This window comes from Cyprinus carpio, chromosome A17 (genome assembly GCF_018340385.1).
Source record: "Cyprinus carpio isolate SPL01 chromosome A17, ASM1834038v1, whole genome shotgun sequence".
Lineage (NCBI taxonomy): Eukaryota > Metazoa > Chordata > Actinopteri > Cypriniformes > Cyprinidae > Cyprinus > Cyprinus carpio.
In genome coordinates, this window is record NC_056588.1 from 9,393,796 (window position 1) to 9,417,007 (window position 23,212).

A 23,212-nucleotide genomic window follows, 5' to 3' on the forward strand; every position below is an offset into this window, starting at 1 on the left:
ATTCATTGTGACTTGCTCTTTTGTAAAGACAGCAGAGAGAAGGAAATGGTGCGGAGTTATCTGAATAGGATAAAGAGAGAGCCTGCTGAAGTGTAGGTGTAAAAGCATTAGACAGGCATTGGATTTAATTAACAGTCTTTAATAGCACCAGCTTTTGTTCCACTACTGAAAATAGCTGGAGGGAGTCTAGAATGCCTGGGTTTGGAAGGTGTCACTAAATGCTGCTCATAACAAAGCTGGCCCTTTTTTGTTTTGTTTTTTTACTTGCTTCACTTATTTTGTCAGTATTAGCCAGTACAATGAGTTCCTTCTCCCGACAAGCTTTGATCGGGCAAAAAGCAGAGACCCCATCTACCTCTCGGTATCACCCCCCGTCATTGTCCCTCTCTGCGCTTTACATGCCTCACAACAGGAAACTGAGCAGGCCATTGTTAGCATCAATAATCTTTATAAGCTGAACCCTTTATGGCATTATTAATAGTAGCTGAAAAATACTGATGATGCATGTTCTTTTAAAATACACATTTATATTTGTTTATTTGTTTCCTTAAAATATATATATAATATATATATATATATATATATATATATATATATATATATATATATATATATATATATATATATATATATATATATATATATATATATATTTATATATATTTATTCAGGGAAGTGGTGGCCTAGTGGTTAGAGAGTTTGACTAAGGTTGTGGGTTCAACCCTAAGGTTGTGGGTTCGAGTCTCAGGCCGGCAGTGCCACGACTGAGGTGCCCTTGAGCAAGGCACTGAACCCCCAACTGCTCCCCAGGGGCTGCAGCATAAATAGCTGCCCACTGCTCCGGGTGTGTGTTCACGTGTGTGTGTGTGTTCACTGCTGTGTGTGTGCACTTTGGATGGGTTAAATGCAGAGCACGAATTCTGAGTATGGGTCACCATACTTGGCTGTATGTCACGTCACTTTCACTATATATATATATATATATATATAGATATATATATATATATATATATATATAGATAGATAGATAGATAGATACACTATCTATCTATCTATCTATCTATCTATCTATCTGTCATAACTCATTATAACATCATTAATCATTGCTACTGAAACTATGATGATGCATTGTAATACTCCAGAACATACCGCTCTATTATTCATTATTCTCTCTGTTGGGAACAGAGATGATCGGATAAAATTATTATCTGTGAAAAACTATTTTTTGCTTCTTCTGTGGTTATCATCTGCCTGTTCCCCCCTCTCAAATGATGTTTATGTTCCCTGGCAGGCAAAGATGCTACGCTTGAGAATAAAAGCCCTAGACCCTCATTACCGTACCTCGACATGAGTGTGTAGGACCACGCTAGCATAATGAGCATCCGTGCAGAAGGCCAAAGGAGCATTTCTGAGGCCTGTGGAGCAACAAAACAACAGACGCTACAAGCAAACACACATACCTGCATACAAGAGCTGCTGCTTCACCTCTCACCCTGAAGGAGAGAGAGAAAACAAGTGAGAAAAAGTGATTGCTGTTGGCACTCAGCCTTGACAGTGATTTAACATCATCTGAGTCTAATAATCATAAACAGTGTGTAGTAAACACTACAGGAAAACTGCAAGCCAGAACAGCGCTGACAGACTGCGACCTAAGCCACAAATATGCCGCACTGACCCTTGTTTTCACTTGAATCATTTCCGATGTGATTTGTATCTAGTGGCTGAAGTGAAAAGAAGAGTTGCTATAAATGATAGAAAATAATCATCAGGCTAAAATAACACACATTCTCCTTATATTTTGCATTTCATAGTTTAACAGTTCACTGATTCTTATACCATGACAAGCTACAAAATTTTAATATGGTTCAACACTGTCCGATGTAAAATATTCATCAAGATCAACAGAACTCAAATTAGGACAGTGAAGGCAAACTTTGACATTTTTCATTAAAAAAATAAATAAATAACAATGTCATAATTATCTGATGGTGTTAAATCTTTTTAAAGGTGTATTATTTTATATACTGTATATGATTTTTATGTATGCACAAAAATGTATATATACATATATATAAAGTATTTATGCAATTATATGATTAAAAAATACAGTAAAATATTAATTTTGTTAAGTATTCTTACTAAAAACAACTGTTGATCAGGAGTGTGTGTGTGTGTGTGTGTGTATACAACTTTTATAAGTTTACAGTTTGGGTTTATGGTATAAATGGTTTTATAGAAATAATAATGTCATGTCACAATTTTTATAAAATTAAACGAAAATCAAATTAAATTTTAAAAAAGACCATTGAACTATTTCTCAGCTCTGGTTAATTTTAAAGTGGAAATGTTGCTGTTTTATGAAGTTGTGGTGCATGTTTTGAATCAGTGAGCATTATTGTCCTGTAAATTCTCCTTAATGCCTGAACGCAGCTTTTTTTTATTGTTCTCCACCCTGTTTAAGGGCTGAACTCAGGATGAGTGGGTATCAGCCACCCGGGATGCAGTCGTCTCCCTGCCGAAGGCTGCAGGCTGTCTGCTCCTCCAGACAGACAGCGGTAAATAAGGCCTAAGTCTCATTATCCCAGCACCAGGCCTCGACAGCTGCATTCATCCAAAATGCATTTCTACCTAAAGGTTAAGAGTAGTTATGAGGACAGTAATGTATTATTAAAATACCTTTCGGACTGAAGTACCTTTTGATATATTTTCCCAGGTAATGAAAGCAGCGTTCGGAGGGGGGAAATGTAGTAATTTGCTGTCCCATTTTGTCGGCTGCTTTATTCTCTCTCTCTCTTCCTCTCCCTGTCTCTCTTTCTCTCTCTTTACCTGCCTGTCATCTCAGGGGTGAAGGAGGGAGGGTGGGGGGGGGGGGGGGTGTAGTAAACTGGTCTGTGAAAGGCAGAAACGTATCTTACATTACCCAGCTTTCATTTATGAGAAAAAAACTGCAAAGGATTCAGCGAATGAGGATGTCTTTCAGTTTCTCTCTCTCTCTCTGATGTTGCCAGGGCAGTGATTGGGTGAGGAAAATGGCTGTTTGGTGTCTGATCCTGGCATGATAAGGGGTGGCAGAAGGTTTTCAGGTATTCAACGGCAAATGGCGCAAAGATGGTTTATGTCTCCGCTCTTTTATCCAGGAGAAAAAAGAAAAGAATAGAGGGAGGGATGGGTAGATTTTTGGTGTGAGGGAAGAGAGAAGCTTCAGAGCAGTCAGTACTCAGAGCTCTATTAAAAGCATCAGCCTCGTTAAAACCAGTCAAAAGACAGGAAATCATCCAGTGAAATGAAGCCTCTCGGCCAATTATGGGATCTGAGTGCTTTTTGTGTCATCACCAGGCTCTCTCTCTCTCTGTGTCCTATAGGTGTAGAAGTGGCACCTCACTCTTCAGATAATCTTTAAAGGTATACAATATTTCTTTATAAGACATGCACAATGGTATCCTATCATTAAAAGATTTAGTAATTATATTTGCCTAATTAGCAGGTTAACTTGTGGGGAGTCTGTAGGAGGAGTATTCTTGTTATATGTAGGGAGTTTTTTTGTGGGGTGTTTTTGTTATGAGTATTCTTGTTTTTCTTTTTCTTTAGTATAATCTCTGAGGATTAAGCCAGACATTATTGTCTGTAAGGACTAATAATTTGACAAGGCAACATTTATAGTTTGTTTGGATGAATCTTTTCTAGTTACAACATTCTAGCAATGTTTCTCGCAACGTTACTGATTGCTTTTATGTAAAAAAAGTTTTAATTTTAATTGTTGGCCTACTTAAAGGGACAGTTCACCCAAAAACTCACCCGCAAGTTGATCCAAACCTGTATTAATTTCTTTCAGCTGTTGAACACAATAGAAGATATTCTGAAGAATGTTGGTAACCAAACAGTTGACGGTACCCATTGACTTCCATTGTATGGAACAATATATATGGAAGTCAATGGCTACCATCAACTGTTTGGTTATCAGCATTATTCAAAATATCCTCTTGTTTGTGTTGATCAAGCAGACGGAAGAAACTCATACAGGATTAGAAAAAGTGGCAGAAGAGTAAATGATGATAGAATTTTCATTTTTGTGTGAACTATCCCTTTGAGTTCAAACTGGAATTGCCGTTCTGCACCATATTCCTTCACTTTAATCCAACTGAGAAATTGAAGTTGTATTCAAAAGACATCCGTAATAGAATTCTGAAAGCGTAACCCTGTCATTCATCAATGGCGCTTCTTCCTTTATGTCACCGGCGCTCATCGGTCACGTGCTGCACATTTCAAAATCAAATTTTCAGAATCACTCAATGGCGTTTCGCCATAAGCGCCGGGCCATAATGCTAACAAGAGTTTCATTTTCTACACCAACAACATAATGCGCCTGGTGTCGAGGCGCAGGGGATTTTAATGGCTTTGGCTTCTGTTTAATGTTAATGTCAACAATGACAAAGTTATTAGGAGTTAAGGGAGGTGTGCGCGCATGTGTGAGTGTGTTGCGTGCCCGTTATGAATCTCTGACAGCTATTTGCAAGGTTAATGTAGCCGAAAAACAGCATCTATCCAAGCCTATCCCACACCTCCCCTTCCCTTTTCTATAGCTTAACAGTTTCATTAGCCCTCTAGATACAACCTCCCCCCAGCATAACGTTGTCAAATGTGACGCGCATCAAATTATCAAAGAGGCCCGAGATCGATCAATATGCAATGCCGGTGTTGAGCTCCAGCGCTCCTGGCGTTCAACGGCACAGAAATAGAGGCCGGTGTGTGTGTTTGGCCGCCTCTCTCTTCTCATTCGTCATCCGTGCGGCTGTAAAGAGAGTGTCAGAGATGAAAGATCCATCAATAACGCGAGCAGAGCGACTGGAGCAGGACCTGGACTGTGTCAGATATATTAGACTTTTCCTCCGTGCCTCCGTCATTCTGATTCATAGCACGACCAACTGATCAGCTACTAGACAAACACGCTCAATCTGGGGATTACATTAGTTAAACAAAAACAGCGTATAATCAATGCTCTCCCTCTCCCTCTCTCACTCCTGACACGAACATATCAATTTTTTGCTAAAGTAGCAGTTTGTAATGCAAACGCTCCCGCTCTATCTATCTATCTATCTATCTATCTATCTATCTATCTATCTATCTATCTATCTATCTATCTATCTATCTATCTATCTATCTATCTATCTATCTATCTATCTATCTATCTATCAACACACACAAACTGTTTAATTTAAACAAGATGTAACATTGTGGAAATGAGGTAAATAATTTATATTAGGTTAGTTATCTCTAATAACGTGTGTTCCCGCTCTTTCACACCTCAATCAGCTAGTTGTTTGGGTCACAGCACACAACTCACTTTGCAAATGCTATATATATCATTCATATATATATATATATATATATATATATATATATATATATATATATATATATATATATATATATATATATATATATACTACCGGTCAAAAGTTTGGGATCAGAACGATTTGTTATACATTAAAATCTAATTTATTCCTGTGATGCAAAGCTGAATTTTCAGCATCATTACTCCAGTCTTCAGTGTCACATGATTCTTCAGAAATCATTCTAATATGCTGATTTATTATCTGGAATTATGCTGGAAACTGTTGTGCTGCTTAATATTTGTATATAACCTCAGGATTCTTTGATGAATAAAAAGTTAAAAAGAAGTGCATGTATTTAAAATAGAAATCTTTTCTAACAATATACACTACAGTTTAAAAGTTTGGGGTCAGTCAATTTTCAATCTTTCTTTTTTTAAGAAAATTGTAAATTAAATTGTTAAGAAGTGATGTCAAAGATATATATTGTTAGAAAAGATTTGTATGTTAAATAAATAATGTTTTTTAACTTTTTATTCATCAAAGAATCCTGAAAAAAGTATCACGTTTCCCAAAATAATTTTTTGCCAACATTGATAATTCTAATAATAAATTAGCATATTAGAATAGAATATAAATAGAAACCATTATTTAATATTTTAATAACATTTTGCAAGATTACTACTCTTTTTTTCTGTATTTTTGATCAAATAAATGCAGCTTTGATGAGCATAAGAGACTTCTTTAAAAGCATTACAATTCTTACGGATCCCAACATTTTGAGTGGTAGTGAGTGTGTGTGTATATATAATTTATTTATTTTATTTATTTATTTTTTGAGAAATTAGGCTTTCATTATCATATGCAAAATAAAATAAAGGGAAGATGTCAAGTTGAAAAGTATTCTATATTATGATGTTTGTTATTTTGTCCTCAAATAAATAAAATAAACCACACTGACTAGCATACATAGATATTTTTATCAGGGTATTTCAATTTAAATACTGAATTAAGGACAAGGGTATTTTTCATAAATGTGAATTGTTTTGTTTTTTATAACTGTTTTACTATATAAATATTCCTTAAAGAAATAAAATAGAATATAAACCTTAAAAAAAAAATATGTTGAGGTAGATGACTAGTATTTAACATTTAAAAGAATATTATTATTCTTAAATTAGTGTCAATAAACAGCAGGTGACAAGTTGCCCCGTGTTTAATATTAACAAAGTGCCATTAGAAAGTTATTAGTTGTGATCAGTCGTCAGTTTGGACAAATAAACCTTTAAACGTATTTCTCTTTATGCCTTATGCATTTTTACACTCGATACTTGTTTTAAAATAAAATGAAATGCATTTTGTGGCCTCTAGCAAAAAATAACTGTAACAGCTCTTGAAAGATGCAAAGGAGAAGATTATCGTGGTTTTGCTCTAAAAGAACCCTCTTTGCAACCTTCTCAATGTATCGCGAACTTGGAAAATCACCAGCCAACCTCTAAATGGCAGCTTCACTGTCAGACCTTAAAAGCAAGGCCAACCAATCAGAAACAAGAGAACAGTCGTGCACTTTAACACACCGCCTCCAACCAGTCAAAAGAATAAAGTGGATTGAGATAATATGGAACTGTAATTATACACAAATGGCAAATGAAGTGAAAAAGAGGTATAGTGAGTTATATTCTAACCTGTTTACATATATATATATATATATATATATATATATATATATATATATATATATAATTATTATAATTTTTTTTCCAGCATTTAAAAAAACAGCTGTTGATCACAATGTATGTTGCTCCATGTCTGCTAAAACAGGCTTCTTCAATGAGCAAAATAATTGCTGCCATTTCTGGTGGGAGCACAGATACATTATCGACTTTCTGCTAAAAACCTTTAGCAGTAAATATTGGCAATCTGCATTCATTAAACAGAAGTGCTATGGGCCATATTGCGAAATGTGAATCAACCATTACCTTAAATTACTCTGATTAGCTAGGTAATTATTTCTCTTTTCTAAACTGTAGATTCAATCCACTACAATTACAGATCAGCAAGCAGCAAAATCTGCCAGATTGTGTGTGTGTGTGTTTGTCCATCTGTGTGTGTGTGTGTGTGTGTGTGTGTGTGTGTGTGTGTGTGTGTGTGTGTGTGTGCGTGCGTGTGCCTACTTTACCATATTTTGGGGACAAATTTGTACCCAAAAATGAGCAAAACCTGTCAAAATTTACAAAATTTGGGGATGTCCTCATTTGTAAAACTGGTACAAAAATAAAGTTTTTTTGAAATTGTAAAAATGCAGAAAGTTTTCTGTGAGGGTTAGGGGTAAAGGTGGGTTTAGGTTAAAAAGTGTATAACCATCTGTATATAAAAACAATAGAAGTCTATGTAATGTCCGCATTTACTAAGTCAACGTGTGTGGACACAAGGACATATGTATGCTTCATAATATATCTGTTATTTTCTACTCATATTGATTAGAAGATGGTTGGAATGATCATGAAAAGACATAAACGTAACATTAGCTCAAATAATGTCCTCTCAGTTTGTGTCAACATATCTGGAAGTGCTTATGGCAGGACAACAGGTTATTCATTGGAGTTCAATCAAAACCCCAATGGCCCAGTCACAACAAATCAATAATTGGCACCTTTTTTCTTCTCCGGAAACTGTGTGTTTGTTCGCTTGTTTGCATTCATTTACACATGTGGTGGTGGAAAAGAGAATGGGAGTTTAACACATTAGGTTGCCGCCACCACCCCTCACGTATGTGGTCATCCCTGTCAGATGTAACAAACGATCGGCTGGCAGCAGTAAAGCATGCGTAAGGTATTTGATTTCATGCCAGAAAAGAGAGCAAGTAAATATATCAAGGGCAGCATGTTCCTATTATTTCTATTATGAAGGAGGACAAGTGGAACTTCTCAGCCTCTCTGAAAGCTAACGGGTGGCGTGAGAACAGCCTTCTTTGGCGTGAGAACCCGATGGAGAAGTGACATCCAAGACCCATGAGATCACACTGCTCCGAATAAAGGACAGGAGATGCATGTATGACTTTACAGAGTCCGATGAGATCACAGAACAAGATTCATGACCTACATGCTTGAGAAAAGGCTGGATATTTACAATGAGGGCTACAATTAGCTTGTAAAATGAAATGCTTTTAAATTAATATTCAGGTGGAGCATGTTCCTTTAATCCTGTCTATCCCAACAAAAGGGCATTTAAACAGCCACTTCCTGGGGACATTTTTCTGGCAATGTTGCAATTTGAATGTTAATGATTAGATTTATTAAAAATAATAATAATAATAATAATAATGACAATGATTTAAAAATTAAAAGAAAAGTATTTAATTCTAAAAAAGCAAAGGTCAAGATAAGCTTTGAATGATGGTTTGACAAAGGCTTATTTGAAAGTATTGAAAAATGACAGAAATCTGTATTATTATTATATATGGGGTCAATAAGATTTTTTAAAAGAATTTAATACTTTTTTATTCAGCAAGGATGTGTAAAATTTTGTAACACAACTGTTTTCATTCCTTGAGCACCAAACTGGCATATTAGAATGATTTCTGAAGGCTTGTGTCACACTGAAGCCTGGAGTATTGGATGCCGAAAATTCAACTTTGCCATCACAGGAATAAATAACATTTTAAAACTAAAAAAGAAAACTGTACTGTTAATTATTATATATGTTTATATTATATATTCAAACTACATTATATTTCCTTAATTTCTTATAATTATATTATTACTTGTGTTGAATTTCTTTACATTAAATTAAATAAAATTCTTCATCCAGTCATTCCAGTTCAGCTTTTTGTGGAGTACACCCAACTCAAAGTGCAGCTCATAAATTGAAAGGGAGACAATTATTCAATTCAGAATTTTATACCTAACTCTGTGAAAACAGAAATAGAAGAGCATCACAGGCTAAAAGTAGATAGAAAGAAGGCAAGAGATTGACAGCCGTAATGGGGTCCTTTTCAAATGCACCGTTTTAAACACACACTGGACAGTCGCCCTCGGCTGTTATGTCTTCTGTCAGGGATACAGTGTTTGAAGAGTAGTAGCCCACAAGACATGTGCCCTCTCTGTGTGTGTGTGTTTGAGAAGGCGAGAGAGGCTCTGATGAGTGTTCTTTAAGCTGTCAACTGTCAAGAAAACAGGAAAAAAAGAGAAAACCATTGAGTTCAGCGGTTTAGACCAAGCATAGAGATGATATATAGACCGTATTGATTTAGTTTGCCATTAGATTTCTTTTTTAAAAGTAAACGAAAAGGACAAAGTAAGGTCTGCCCAGCAATTCTTTTGTTTACCTTTGAAACAGGGCTAATTTTTTCAGGTTAAAAACTGCACACAACAAATCCCAGAGTCCCACAGGCTCAAGAGTTCTTGTTTTTGTTGTTTTTTGTTTTGAAAACGACTCCATCATTAACTTCTTAAGCACTCACCTCCTCAAGGCTAAATATGTCTCATTCCCTGTGTGTGTGCGCTACTGTTTTTGCCCCCGTGGAGAGCAGACTACCAATAACCCAGCACCCTAATAAAGCTTGTAATGGATCTGAAGGGTTTGTTCTCTCTCTCTCTCTCTCTCTCTCTCTCTCTCTTTTTTTTTTTTATCTTTATCTCTCTTTATCTTTCTTGTCTAATCCGCCCAGGGGTTCTTCGACAGCGAACACGTAACTCAACACTGCATTAGTTCTGCTTAGCTAACCGTGAATGCTAATTGCAGGAAGGACTTCACTCCCTCTTTTTCCTCCCTTTCTCTATTTATCCTCTCTTTCTATTTAGATCCCTTCTATCCATTCATTCTTTGGGAGTTTGAAGGCACAGTGTTGCGGTTTGCAGTCTTTCAGTGGGGATCACAGAAGGGAATGGGTTTGACAGTTACTCTGTCTCACAGGAATATGATTTGATATGTGAGAGGTGTCACAGGCAAGCTGTAAATTCTGCCCATAGCGATCTGTGACAGGTGATGACATCGTAAAGACTTGACCAATCACTCAGCACACTGTTGGCTCTAATCTTCCATAAAGCCTTCAGATCTGTTCTCTTTTTCTTTCAGATCTTTTTCTGTGGATCTCCTCCTTTCTCTCAGTGGCTTCAAGCCTCATGGAGACTGATCTCATTTTGCCGGACTAATGGCTACAGGTGAATTTAGCAAAACCAAGGTTTACCCATATTATACCACAGTGTGATTTAATATGACAAATATTATATAAAATCAATAAGTTTTAAGCCAAACTTATTTTTAAAAAATCACAACTTTCCAAATTGCATAATAAATAAAACTCATATAACTGAATGTTTAAAATATAGTTTTATTTAATTTTAAGTAATTGACTCTAAATTCATTTTGAATAACTGCATTTTCACATTTCGCAATGTTGTATAATGCTTAAGATATTTCTGTAGACTGAAACAGGCAGGGACTTTGTAAAACTTTGATTCGGACATTTTATTTACATAAAAAGATTTGGACAAGTTTTGACACAAAAGTCACACATAAACCTTGTGAATTTCATTGCATTAGCCTAAATACAAAATATCAAACTATATTGCATCAGCAAACATATGATGCTTCACATTTATTTTTGCAGATTGCTAATTTTCAAATGTTACATGTTTGTCAATATAAGTACTCCTCAACTTTATAGGTGTTGGAGTAAATTTTTATTTTTATTTTTTTTTTGCTTATGCTTAAAAGGGTAGTCCACACAAAAATGAAATTCTTTCATCATTTACTCACCCTCCAATTGGTTCAACCTTGTAAGAGTTTCTTTCTTATGTTGAACACAATATAAAGTATCCAAATATTTTGTCCATAATTTAATGTGGATAAAAAAAATTGAAAGGGCACCAATGTATTATTTCATTTAAAAAGAGACATATGGCATATGTCCTTTAGCACCATGTTTTTTCATTCTGCCAGGATTCAACCACCCGTTTCATGTAATTTTTGGAGCACAAAGACTGAGACAGAAAGAAAGATGGGTTTAGTTAGAGGGTGGAAGTGAAATAAACACTAGTTCTGATACTGATACTAATCTCAGGTGAAGGTCAAAGATCTTTATTCACTCTGAGATGGCAACTCCACCTCTGTGTCTGTCTCTGTTCCTCCAAGCCATGAGTCAGAGGTCAGAACCCTGATCACAGCTTGTGACCTTAGCCAATGAGAGGCCAGAAGCCCACAGGCTGGTCCGGAGCTTTATGTCCTTTTTTTGTGGTTCTCAAAACCCGGTGATCTGCAAGGATTTCAAATGGTCCGCAATTTGATTAGCTGATAATAAAATAAGAAAAAAATAAAATAAAATAAAAAAATAAAAACACATTAAATCACACTGAAAGTGTTATCTCCCAATAACATAACTGGCCTTTACAGTGTCATTGTACTAAGGAATAATAATAATAATTCAATATTATCTGAAAAATATTGTTATTATTATTTATTATGTTGCAATATATATATATATATATTATTATGTTGCAATATAAATATATATATATATATATATATATATAGTAGTCAGGTAGTAGTAACAATAATAATATATAATTTATTTATTTATTTATACAATTTATATATTATTATTGTTACTACTACATGACTGCCCTGAACCCCAGTTTAAAAGCCACTAATCTAGTTACTTTCAATAAAATAACAACAAAATGGCAGTCTGCTACAATTATGGAGTTATCAGAATATATGGTATAAATATAAGGTCATTTTTACACTACCTAAAACTGAAAGTAATTGTTTTAATGTTAATTGGCAGTTTCCATAAGATTTTTTGGTGGTCTATGTTTTGTTGTTTAAAATGGTCTGAAATCTGAATGAGGGCCACGTGTCTGAACTAAGATTTAAGAACCCATTTCTCTATCATCTTTACCTGTTGCTTTGAAATTCAATGAGAATAAAGTCACTTCTACTTTTGTGTCATCATGATGTCATTGTTTCCTTTTTTATTGGTTGGCTGGCCCTAAATCTGCTTTGCTCCCTCTGGCTTGATTCCTATCACATGACCGTGGCTTCTCTCTCTCTCTCTCCCCAGCAGGCGGAGTGGAGCTTTATTGTAATGAGAGGATTCCATTACAGAGGTGAGGATCATCCTCTCCTTCTGTGCTTCCCACAGGTCTGTACCTTTGATCTGTGACCTTTGACCTTTCAGGTTAAGCCATGCTCTGCTAATATGATTCTAATATGATAACAGTCTCCTTAACGAGGACTAAGGGTAAGTGGTGACTTCAGCCACTTGGTTTAGTGTGGACCTACGTGTGTGTGTGTGTGTGTGTGTGTGTGTGTGTGTGTGTGTGTGTGTGTTTCTGTACTGTTGTACTGTGTGTGTCTTTTTTTACCTTTCAAAGAACCCTCAAACACTCTTTGAAGTAAGAAATACAAGCTCCATTTTGCCTAAACCATCCTACTTTGAGGGGAAGAAAGGACTGGATGGATAATCTATGGTAGTGTGATTCAATCCGTGGAGCATTTCTGTATTATTCTTTACCAGGCAGTTAGTCAGACTGAATTAAAACCATGAGCAAGAGAGAGAGAACAGTCAAATTTGTGTGAAATAAAAAAAAATGCACATTTATTCATTAAGACCACACACACCAAAAACTGCACTTAACCAACCACAGATTATCAATTAAAGCAATCAGCATGTCTTTTACTTCAAACGGGTGCTTTCAAAGTCAAGCGCTAATGCCTCAAATTGCCATTTTCCCATTCTGTCAAATTAAATGTACTGAAATGTTGGGTGGTTTTCCCTTTATAGCATATATCTAAAATGTCACATTTGTTAACCTGTAATGTTTGTTCTGCTTTTAAAAGGCACTTAGTGACTCTCTCACTCTGTGAAACAGAACAAGCCACAGTAAATATGTTAAATGATTACGAAGACATGGAAAGACGGTAGTATGACAAGGCTGTCGACTGCATTTTTTCTCGTCAAAGACAAAATGCTTAAATGCTTTTCTTAAAAGGTCCTTTGAACTGGTGCGAAACAAAAGCACAAGCACACACAGTACTTGCGTATGTCTTCTGTAGCAGTAGCTTCTGTTGGCTAGCCAGAGAGCTTCTTTGCCCCTAGTGCAGTGCTAATTACTCAGTAATGTAACGACACTTCTTTTGAAGAGCTGTTTTCTCTAGCACCAAATCTTCTTAAAAGCCTCCCTAGGGCTCTGTGGGGCCACGGAGAACCACAGCCATGCTGGAGGAAGGGCTCGGGTTACTCTTTACACCCAGAATGATGCATCATCTGCGGGACGAAGAGGCACCAGAGTCTCCTTCCACTAACATGGAGCTTCAGGACACACACACATACACATATACACTCGGATGATGCTGTTAGCTCAGAGATGACACGAAACATGAAACAGGAGACCCAACTAATGGTTACAAATATGTTCCCTGTGAGAAAAAGATCTCTAGTGGGCCTCCACTATACACACTCTCTTTCACACACCCATCTGAATTGTTACCCAGACGTGGTGCTTTATGCAGAGATCTCTCAAAAACTGAGTTGCTTGTTTACTAAAAACACCCTCAGTCAAGTGCTCTCCGGGGCATTTGCAACATAAACCACATCTTTTTTTTTTTTTTTTTTTTTTTTTTAAGTTATACACTGCCTAATGCAATACTTAGCAAATACATTTCAAGTTATTTTTAACAAAGTAGTCTGACTTCTTAATAAAAAAAATTAAAAAAAAGAATACATAAATTCACACATAAAAACTAGATTCCAATCATGTTTCAGTCACCTTATCACTCAAGCTGCCTCTATAAAGCACAGGTGCTTTTCATTGTTTTTGTTCCTGACTCGCCTCACACCTGAGTGACCCCTGCCTCCTAGTGTCTATAAATCTCTCTAATCAAATTTCTTTCTAGAGATAGATGCATATTCATATTCACTAAATGTAAGAAAAATGTAAAAATTCTTTTAATTTTAATAATACTGAAATACAAATAATATAATTTGCTGCACTGTTAAAACAAACAAACAAACAAAAAACTCTTAAACACAAAGCAGTGCAAAAACACCTGTAAAAAATTCCATCATATTAATACAGTACAGTGTGCCCTGTTTTTACAAGTTTCTTTAGAGTGTGGGATGAAATGTATCCCATACATGTGTGTGTGTGTGTGTGTGTGTGTGTGTGTGTGTGTGTGTGTGTGTGTGTGTGTGTGTGTGTGTGTGTGTGTGTGTGTGTGTGTGTGTGTGTGTGTGCTTACATGTATTCATATTATTGATGTTTTATTGTTTTTATATTTCATACATATTGATACATTTAATTTTAATTATATTTTTTATTTTATATTTAGTGGCAGATTTACAATTAAAATTAAAATTATAATTATTATGTTATAATTATATATTATAAATATTTTATTATATATTAATAGACTATTTATATTGTGCATTAATCCTAATTCTAAAATAAGTATATTAATAAATAAATAAAAACAATTATAATGTGATATTATTAGTCATATGTATTTAGATACCTAGGTATACAATGGCTTGTTTTTGGCATAAAAAAGAGAAAAGAGTAGAGTGTCAAGTTAAATAAAACACACACCTAAACAAATACCTTTCCCAGGTATCACATGCAAGTTCACTTCTAGGGAAAAGCTCAATAAGTCATTGTTCAAACTCTCTGTTTTAGGTGAAAGTTCAATTCTAGTTATATAGAATTAATCTCAAGTGAGTAAGTGAATGCATGATCAACTTCTATTATCCAACATGAATCTCAATGAATGAGTGAGCTTATCTGGGCATGTGGGTGAGAGAAAGAAAACAAGAGAGAGAGAAAAATCAACAGAGAGCAGGGGTCTTCATGCAGTTGTTAGAGCTGTTTAAACGAAGTGATTGGGCACCACTGATTGTGTGTGTATATAAGTGTGATAGTGTTTGTGTGTGTCTGTGTGTATTACTAGGCTGTTCTGCTTAAAAGGGGTGAGTGGGCTCCAGTGAATGGACATGTTCATTTATCCAAACCACAAAAGGGTCTTATGTTAACACCAACCAGCCACAATGACCTTCAGTTTCCCTCTTTCACAGCATTCACTTACCACTTACGAGCACAGACCACCCCCCCCCCCCCACATGCATCTACAATAAAGAATTTATGTTTTAGTAAACATTAATGAAAAATTTTTCCAACACACCATACTAAATATTCTATTCTGTCTGTTCTATGTCAAAGTAACAGCCATATTTGGTTCTTGACAATTGGCCAGATCATTTAAGAAAGACAGCAGCAGCGCTCATGATGGCCCGGTCTTCAACCCCACTGCTCTGCAAACTTCATTTTCCAATTTACTGGAAACACAATGGCAGGAAACCTCCCCCTTCCAGCTTTTCTCTCGCTTCCATCCCTCCGAGAACCATGGGCAACTATTCCTGAAGAAGTGAGATGCCATGTTGAATTAAGACGTATCTGCATCAGAGACGTTCGGGCCCGCCTCATTACAACTAATTATGAACCAATTAGAAACATCATTTAACTAAACGAGCAAATAATGTTCAGGATATTGAGGGAGGCTGGCTGTGTCTCTGTGGACTGCAGCAAAAGCCATTACTAAAATTGTACCTCTTAAATAGAATAATGACCCCCTCACCCCTCCTCTTCCAGTACGAAAAAAGCAGAGTCTGAGAGAAAGAGACAAAGAGTAAGATAGCACAGATGAGATGGAGGAGAGAGAAGAGAGAGAGATCACACAACTGTTGCAGTGTCTGTATCATCTCAGTGATATTTCATGTGAGAAAGGAAGCACTTTTGCTGTATTTATTTATTTGTTTAGTAGTTTGTGTCTTTGATGTTTTTAAACAACGCAACTGTTTTTAGGGAACAAATACCTTTTTATTACCTTATTCTTTACTAAATAAGTGTTTTATTATTTTTAACTTTTTATTTTGGTTAATTTTATGTGTATTTCTTAAATGTTGTTCCTAAAAAAATCAACAAGTGTTAAAAATATATATAAAATAAATGTTTAAAAATATATAATTTTGTCTTTAAAAATAATAATTTTTCAAAATAATAATTCCTGCAAATTTTGTTGCGATGAATTTCAGTTTAAAGAAAACAAGCAATTGTTCTGCACCTATAAAAACAGCTAATCAAGTGCTTTCTTGTATCTGCACAATCAATGTAAACTAATGGATTAATGTGATCACCTTTCATCTCTGAGAGAAAAGTTCAGCTGTAGAAGATACTTTTTTACCATGATTATTGATTTTGCTCAATGTAATGGACTTTCTTTCTACTTTCCAATGAAATAAGTGATCACCCTCACTGGATTGAAGACATTAGGAAAGCTGAGTATTTTTTTCCATGATCACTTGGGGGAAAAAAATTACGAAGTTAATATTTTAGAAAAAAAAAAAAATATTGACAAAGGAAATTAAAATTATAGTATATATATATATAGGATGAAAACAAACACACACACACACACACACAGATATATATATATATATATATATATATATATATATATATATATATATATATATATATATATATATATATATATATAGATAGATAGATAGATAGATAGATAGATAGATGTAGTTGTGAATGGTACTCGCACTAAAACACTACATCAATGAAATGTTAAACTCTTTCATACAACTGAAAGTTATCTCAGTGTGCATCTGGAAATTACTAAGTGGCTTTCATATTTAGTTATTGTCTGGGGGGATCCAAACATAATTTCCCTTCGGCTCCTCCATTAAGATTTGATATAAACCAGAATCAGTTCAGACTCAAGCTCCTCATTTCAGCCATTAGTCTGGAGGTTCACCCGCTCGTATGGGGTCATAAGTGATACAGAGGCCAATTAGAAACCTTGTTATGTTTTTCTTAAATTAATTTAGAGAAAAGCAGCTTCTGTTAGATGCTGTTTGTAGTGAATGACAATCATGGCAAATGTCCATCCAAACCTGCAGCACTCCTTCATTATTGAGCAGTTAGACATTCAGCTGCTGTCTCAACAATATACAGACACATGCATACTATGAAAACAGAACATTAGCTAATAAATGGACACAGTCCACAGACAGCATGCAGACACAGATATCAGTATTATTAAAAACACCTTTTATAAGTATTTTGTCTAAATTGGTTCAGGGGCATGAATGTAAGCAATGCTGAATGCTTTATTTTTAGCACTGCTTTTAATTTAATAGACCAATGTCAGTTCTGATATTAGAAGAATGGAAAAACATTTCTCTCGATCTCTCTCTCTCTCTGTATTTATATTGCTCTCTCACTCTCTTTCTCCCTCTCCACTTTTATATATAGTGCCCATTACCTTGCTCATAAATTACATCCCAAACTGAATTACTCCTGCTTTTCGCTGTGCCTGGCAAGTTTGATGAATCCTGAGGCACAACACATCATCTCAACAAATCTGCTCCACACTGTCTTCCACCTCTTCAAACCAAATCATTTTCATTGCTGTGCTATTAAAATGTGTAATTCACACCTGCCATTTCACCAACAGATGGGTGTGTGAAGCGGTGAATGGAAGTGTATGTGAAAACACTGAAAACCTACAGGATGAAATTTACACAGAAGTCACATAAGTTTATGCTCGCATGTAAATAATGAGAAGTCTGACCTCTGGTCTGAGCTGTCAATCAAACAGACAGCAACAACAGTATTACTAGCAAGCTAGGAGCTTCTCTTCATCCTGCCTTTAGGGAAGTCACTGATGTTTCTGGGTTTTTTTCTTTCATATTCGATTGGGGGGGGGGGGGGGGATTACGAAGAAATTACGAAGTGCGAATTTTTCAAAGAAATCTAGTCTATAAATCACAATTAAAAAGAGCAACATTTTTTTTCTGTTAAATATCCGCCAACTATGAAAAATAAAGTTAGGTGTTTACTGATGTTTAAATTAAACTCTAACTATATTTTAAATGTAATACTTCATGTTTAAATATTTTTATTTGTGCGCAACATCAAATTTCTCTCCAGATTCCGTTAAAACTGCTTTGTTTAATCTGCAATCCATAAATTAACATATTTCAAGATGGCATTCATCATGTCGGAAAAAGTACTTATGTGTGTTGATAATGAACTTTCTCTGTGGCAGGTATAGAGAACACGGAATCAGTGCAACATGACACCACTACACTCTTTGTAATTTGACAGCGGGTGCGTCTTATCAGATTGCACCGCGAGCATTGTCATTCTTGACTGCGGCTTCTCTGAGGCCCCGCTGCGCTTTTGACGTTCCGCTTGTCTCCGAGAATGTTTGAATGCGTGTTCGTGTGACAAGCAACATGTAATTATCCCTAATTGCGAAAGCATCAACTAGGGACAATTTACATGACCCAGTGTCACTACACAAATGTTTGTCTTGAGCTTAAACACACGAAACAGAGAGCAGTGTAGAATTTATACACTGAACTACTAAAGATTCATTCACAAGGTTCCATGTAGGCCTTCTGCTATTGTGGTCATTCGAAGACTGCTCGTAAAATAATGAGCAGTAAACATTATGTTAAATTTTAGTAAATATTATGTTTTTGTTTAGAAGAAAAGGCATCACATCAAAATGTGCTACTGCAGTTTTTAAACTGGTATTACTGTCAATCATTGTGTATTTAATAGACCTCTTTTTAAAGAAATAATAAATACAATACAGTGCAATACATTATTATTATTATCAATATTGATGAGTGTACTTTCCAAATCTTAGATGTTTTCATTTTAGAGACAGGAATCGAATGATTACACTTTTATTTCAATGTTTTTACTCCTCATAATGTGTAAAACTGGTTAATCGGGGGACAGAAATGTAAATAAAAGTACAAAATAATAATTATACACATGGTGTATTTTATAGGACATGTACAGAACCGTGTTGCTTTTGTGTTTTACACATATACTCGTTTAATTGCCGCATAATAAGAAATATATTTTTTTCACCAAATAAAGAGGTATAAATAGACATGAATTTTGTCAAACATAGTTAAATGTGTATTTTGTACTAATGTGTCATCCTTTAGCAAGGAGTTTTCGTTGTGCGCAGAAGTTAATATTCAATCTTATTGTAAAGATTGTATAATGGTAAAGCTGATAAATTACTTCCAGGGTAATACAGTGGGGTAGGAAAAGCGATGGACCTCGGAACCGGCACTCGGAGCAACGAATTTTCTCTGAAAACGAGAGGCATCCCAACCAAAGTCTGCGCCGATGCGTGCGCCATGTTCGCAGCTTCCAGTTCCGCAGAGAGCTGTCGTTTCCATTTGTTCCGCCGGTTCTGAAACCACGTTTTCACTTGTGTCTCCGTTAACTGCAGGCTGGAAGCGAGACAGGCTCTCTCGGAGCTGCTCAAATAGCGTTTCATATCGAACGTGGACTCGAGCTGATAAACCTGACTCCGAGAGAAGACGGTGCGCGTTTTCTTCTTGGCGGAGCTGCTCTGTTTGTCCTGGCCATCACGTTGTCTCTCTTCAGAAACGGGAGACATTTGGCCACACGCTCGCTCCTGCTCGTCTTTGTAATCCGGTAGTATGGATGGTGTCAAATGCGGCCGGCGGTCGATCCCATCCTGCACAGGTAGAAGTCCCTTTGTGGCACCTGCATCCAATGCAACACAAAAATTTCGTCTTATCAAATTGTGCTGTAAAACCACAACCCTCCAGTCCTTTTAATAATTATATAAAGCTTTCGTGCTTCCGTATGAACAATATGCATAGCTAATGTGTGAATTCAATAAATGGCTGCAAACACGTTTATTTTTAGTGTAGCACAAAAAGTGCTTTGAATATTAGTCCATCATTAAATTCACAATGTTTTTTTTTTTTTTCTATTAGGCTAGGCTAAACATAGCCATTACTCGATACTTTACACAAGAGTTCATTAAATTTGAACTCTGACTGTTTGATCGACTGTTGAAAGGTTACAAGTGCCCTGTTAAATAAACAATACAATATGACTAGTAATGGTGCACGATATTAATTAAATCGTGTTACATTTAACGCTCAATTGACGAAATGCAGCTTTGCCTCTGTAAACCGGCATAATCAATTAGCAGACTGGATTAAATTCGGTTAATTATTTGACCTTTCCCCTGTTCACCGAAGCGCGATATGTCGGATAAAAACACCACTGGAGTTTTTTCTAGTGGTGGCAATTGGGACAACAATACATTACAGTCACCATGGTTACAAAAACAGGTCATGTTTTATACTTAGGCTATTGCTTCTGAAGTGAGACGTTTTATAAAAGTGAATTTCTTACTAAACATCATGATATCAAAAATGTCTTTATTGATCATGGGGTAACGTTGTCTCATAATAACAATACAAAGACACTGGCGGTATCGTCACTCACCGAGGCAGGAGAAGTTCAGAGGCTGGTGCGGGTTGCAGGACTCTGGTACACCGGGCTCAGAGCAGTAGCAGTCGCCCGAGTCCTCTCCGGCGCTGCAGTCGTCCTCCGATGACACGGACAACGTCCGCTTCCTCGGCTGCGATTTGGGGCTGTCCTTTCCAGCCGACCGGACTCCCTCGTTGGAGGTGCCCAGAATGGACTGGATCGTGAAGCTTGAAATGGGGGCAGGCGAGCACTTGCTTCCGCTGTCCTCCGAATTATTCATTCTCGCCTCATAACAGTTCAAAATGTGCTAAAAATGATACAATGCCAACGCGTAATAAGTTCCGCTAATCATAGATTTGTTTTTCTTCTAATTTGAAAATGGTTCTTTAAAGTTGTTGGGACGTAAAAAAAAAACTTGTTTTTCGTGGGCTCAAAAGTGTTTGAATGCATTCCTCTCCACTTCCACGCGCTCTGGTCTCAAGGCGGGTGGAACGTGCCCTCATTTGCATGTAGGTAAGACCGGCGCTGGCCAATCACGCGCTCAAAGCGCGCCCGGAATTTTCAAATTTTATAAATGCTGAGTTCGTCAATGGCTTACGAGAAATGAAGAGCGCTCGAAGGAGATTGACTTGGTGCAAAACATACTACACTGCCTAATCCAAAAAAAAAAAAAAAAAGTTTTAACGTGAAAAGAATGAAAAATGCAACAGTGCAAATCTGTTCTTTGGCTAACTGTAAGTTACTTTATTACACACGGTAAACAATATTATGTTTTATAGATAATATATATACTTTTATTGTAAAATATCATAAATAATAAATGTAAAAAAAGCATACATTTACACATTTACATTCTATTTAGCTGCGCAATACATTTACTCTAGATTATTATTTTTTAAATATAAGTCGAAAGTATCACCTTTTCAGGGGGAATTTGTGGGGAAAGGGGTATTCTCTGAATTCCCTGCGAACCATCATATTTGTTTATATATATATATATATATATATATATATATATATATATATATATATATATAGATATATATATATATATAGATAGATAGATAGATATAGATATATGCTTGTTATCAGTTATGTACATTTAAGTATTTTATTTTGCATTTTCTGTTATTTTCATAGTTTAAGCTTATTTAGTTAATAGTTTATTGCATTTGGTTTAGTGTCGTGTGTTTTATTGACCACAGATGCAGGAGAGACCCATATTGAAAAAAGAAAAAAAGAAAATCACGTGGCCTTCAATTGTACCACATGTGCTATCAGTTCATTTTGCTGTAAAAAATGTAATACAAAGAGTTTAAATATATTAACATTATATAATTAAAGGACATACAGAGTTAGGAAATGTAAAATGCTCTCATACAGTGCATCAGTGTATTTTGCACAACAAAATACATAACTGCCGTTTATTCCACTGTAAATTTACCCCAAATGCTTAACAATGCACTTGTCACGGTCTAGCTGCAGGATGATCAACATTATTTTGTCCTTTTCCCTCACAACTTGACTACTTGACGGACATTTGCCTGCAGAATATCACTGTAACGAGAAATTACAACCAACATTTTAATAGCTTTCTGTGAACAAACGGGATGGATAATTATTCATTGTGATATGTGCCTCTGGTTTTCCGCTTTGATAAATTGATATTATTATTGCTTCTAATTTAAGTAATTTCCTGCTCCCTTATATCGACATAATATTTTTCTGTTTACAAGATAACGAGTTTATTTTTTTAGTCATTTATTGATCTTAAGACTTCGACTTGTATTGGATGCTCATGTGAACAGGACTCTGCAATTCAGACAAATTTAACAAGAACTTTAATATAACGCTTGTTAGTCTAAAGATTGTCACAATATTTGACCATGCAATTGAGACCTGAACTGATCCAGAAGCATGCATTTTTTAAAACATATTTCACTGTAGACTTTGATCCTCACACCAAAGCCCACTGCACAGACGACCATGCTGCTGATCCATAGAGGTGTCTTTGTTCATGACCAGTTCTAGGCATCTCAAGCACATAGAGTTCTCAAGTTCATACGTACAACAATAACCAACCTCATAATCACAAGTCATCTGAATCCATGGTTTAGTTCAAAATCATATATCTTATTAAACAGTCGTTTTAAATTCCACTAGTCTTGTGCTATAAATGGCAAATTGGTAAAATAATCCAACACGCAGTCTAGGAGCTAATAATGGATCCTATCTCATTTTTCTTGAAAATAATAAACTCATTCCACGTCCATTATCTCCGTTTAAGAATTAATTTGATCATTATGGTGGGCTAATCTACTGCCTCTGCGGGCCGGCTAGAGCGGGCAGGACCCTGTTTAATTGATTGACTAATTGATTGGGGGTGTGCGCTCGCCCCAACCCCTGACTCGTGTCTCGAGGGCAGCTGTGGCTCTGCCACATTAGCTCTCGTTAGCGTTTTCTAAAGGCTGGCGACACTTAACAAATGTTCTGGCTTTGTCGTGGTGACAGAGCGCGGACACCTAATGGAGC

At 35.9% G+C, this 23,212-nt stretch overlaps 1 protein-coding gene and 2 long non-coding RNA genes across 4 annotated transcripts in view; 2 read left to right on the forward strand and 1 right to left on the reverse strand.

The window, feature by feature from the left end:
- LOC122148147 overlaps positions 1-3,519 on the forward strand; it is a 112,189-nt gene extending 108,670 nt beyond the window's left edge. Inside the window, exons 5-7 of the long non-coding RNA XR_006162126.1 lie at positions 1,292-1,515; positions 2,462-2,555; positions 3,009-3,519. This is a non-coding gene — a long non-coding RNA (uncharacterized LOC122148147). The remainder of the gene's footprint in view (positions 1-1,291; positions 1,516-2,461; positions 2,556-3,008) is intronic.
- A 6,884-nt stretch (positions 3,520-10,403) lies between these two features.
- Positions 10,404-12,646, forward strand: LOC122148280. The gene is made up of 3 exons (XR_006162225.1): positions 10,404-10,492; positions 12,394-12,439; positions 12,511-12,646. It is a non-coding gene; the product is annotated as an uncharacterized LOC122148280 (long non-coding RNA).
- Positions 12,647-18,239: 5,593 nt separating this feature from the next.
- On the reverse strand, positions 18,240-21,209 carry LOC109107893 (homeobox protein HMX2-like). 2 transcript variants are annotated; one of them, XM_019121064.2, is made up of 2 exons: positions 20,696-21,209; positions 18,240-19,939 (listed from the first exon to the last, which is right to left on the reverse strand). In XM_019121064.2, exons 1-2 carry the CDS (start codon positions 20,958-20,960, stop codon positions 19,392-19,394), a joined length of 813 nt encoding a protein of 270 aa, XP_018976609.1. In that variant the 5' UTR covers positions 20,961-21,209; the 3' UTR covers positions 18,240-19,391. The 2 variants fall into 2 exon arrangements, with proteins under 2 accessions (XP_018976609.1, XP_042629864.1); XM_042773930.1 differs by lacking the exon at positions 20,696-21,209 and adding an exon at positions 20,426-20,647.
- Between the last annotated feature and the right edge of the window lie 2,003 nt (positions 21,210-23,212).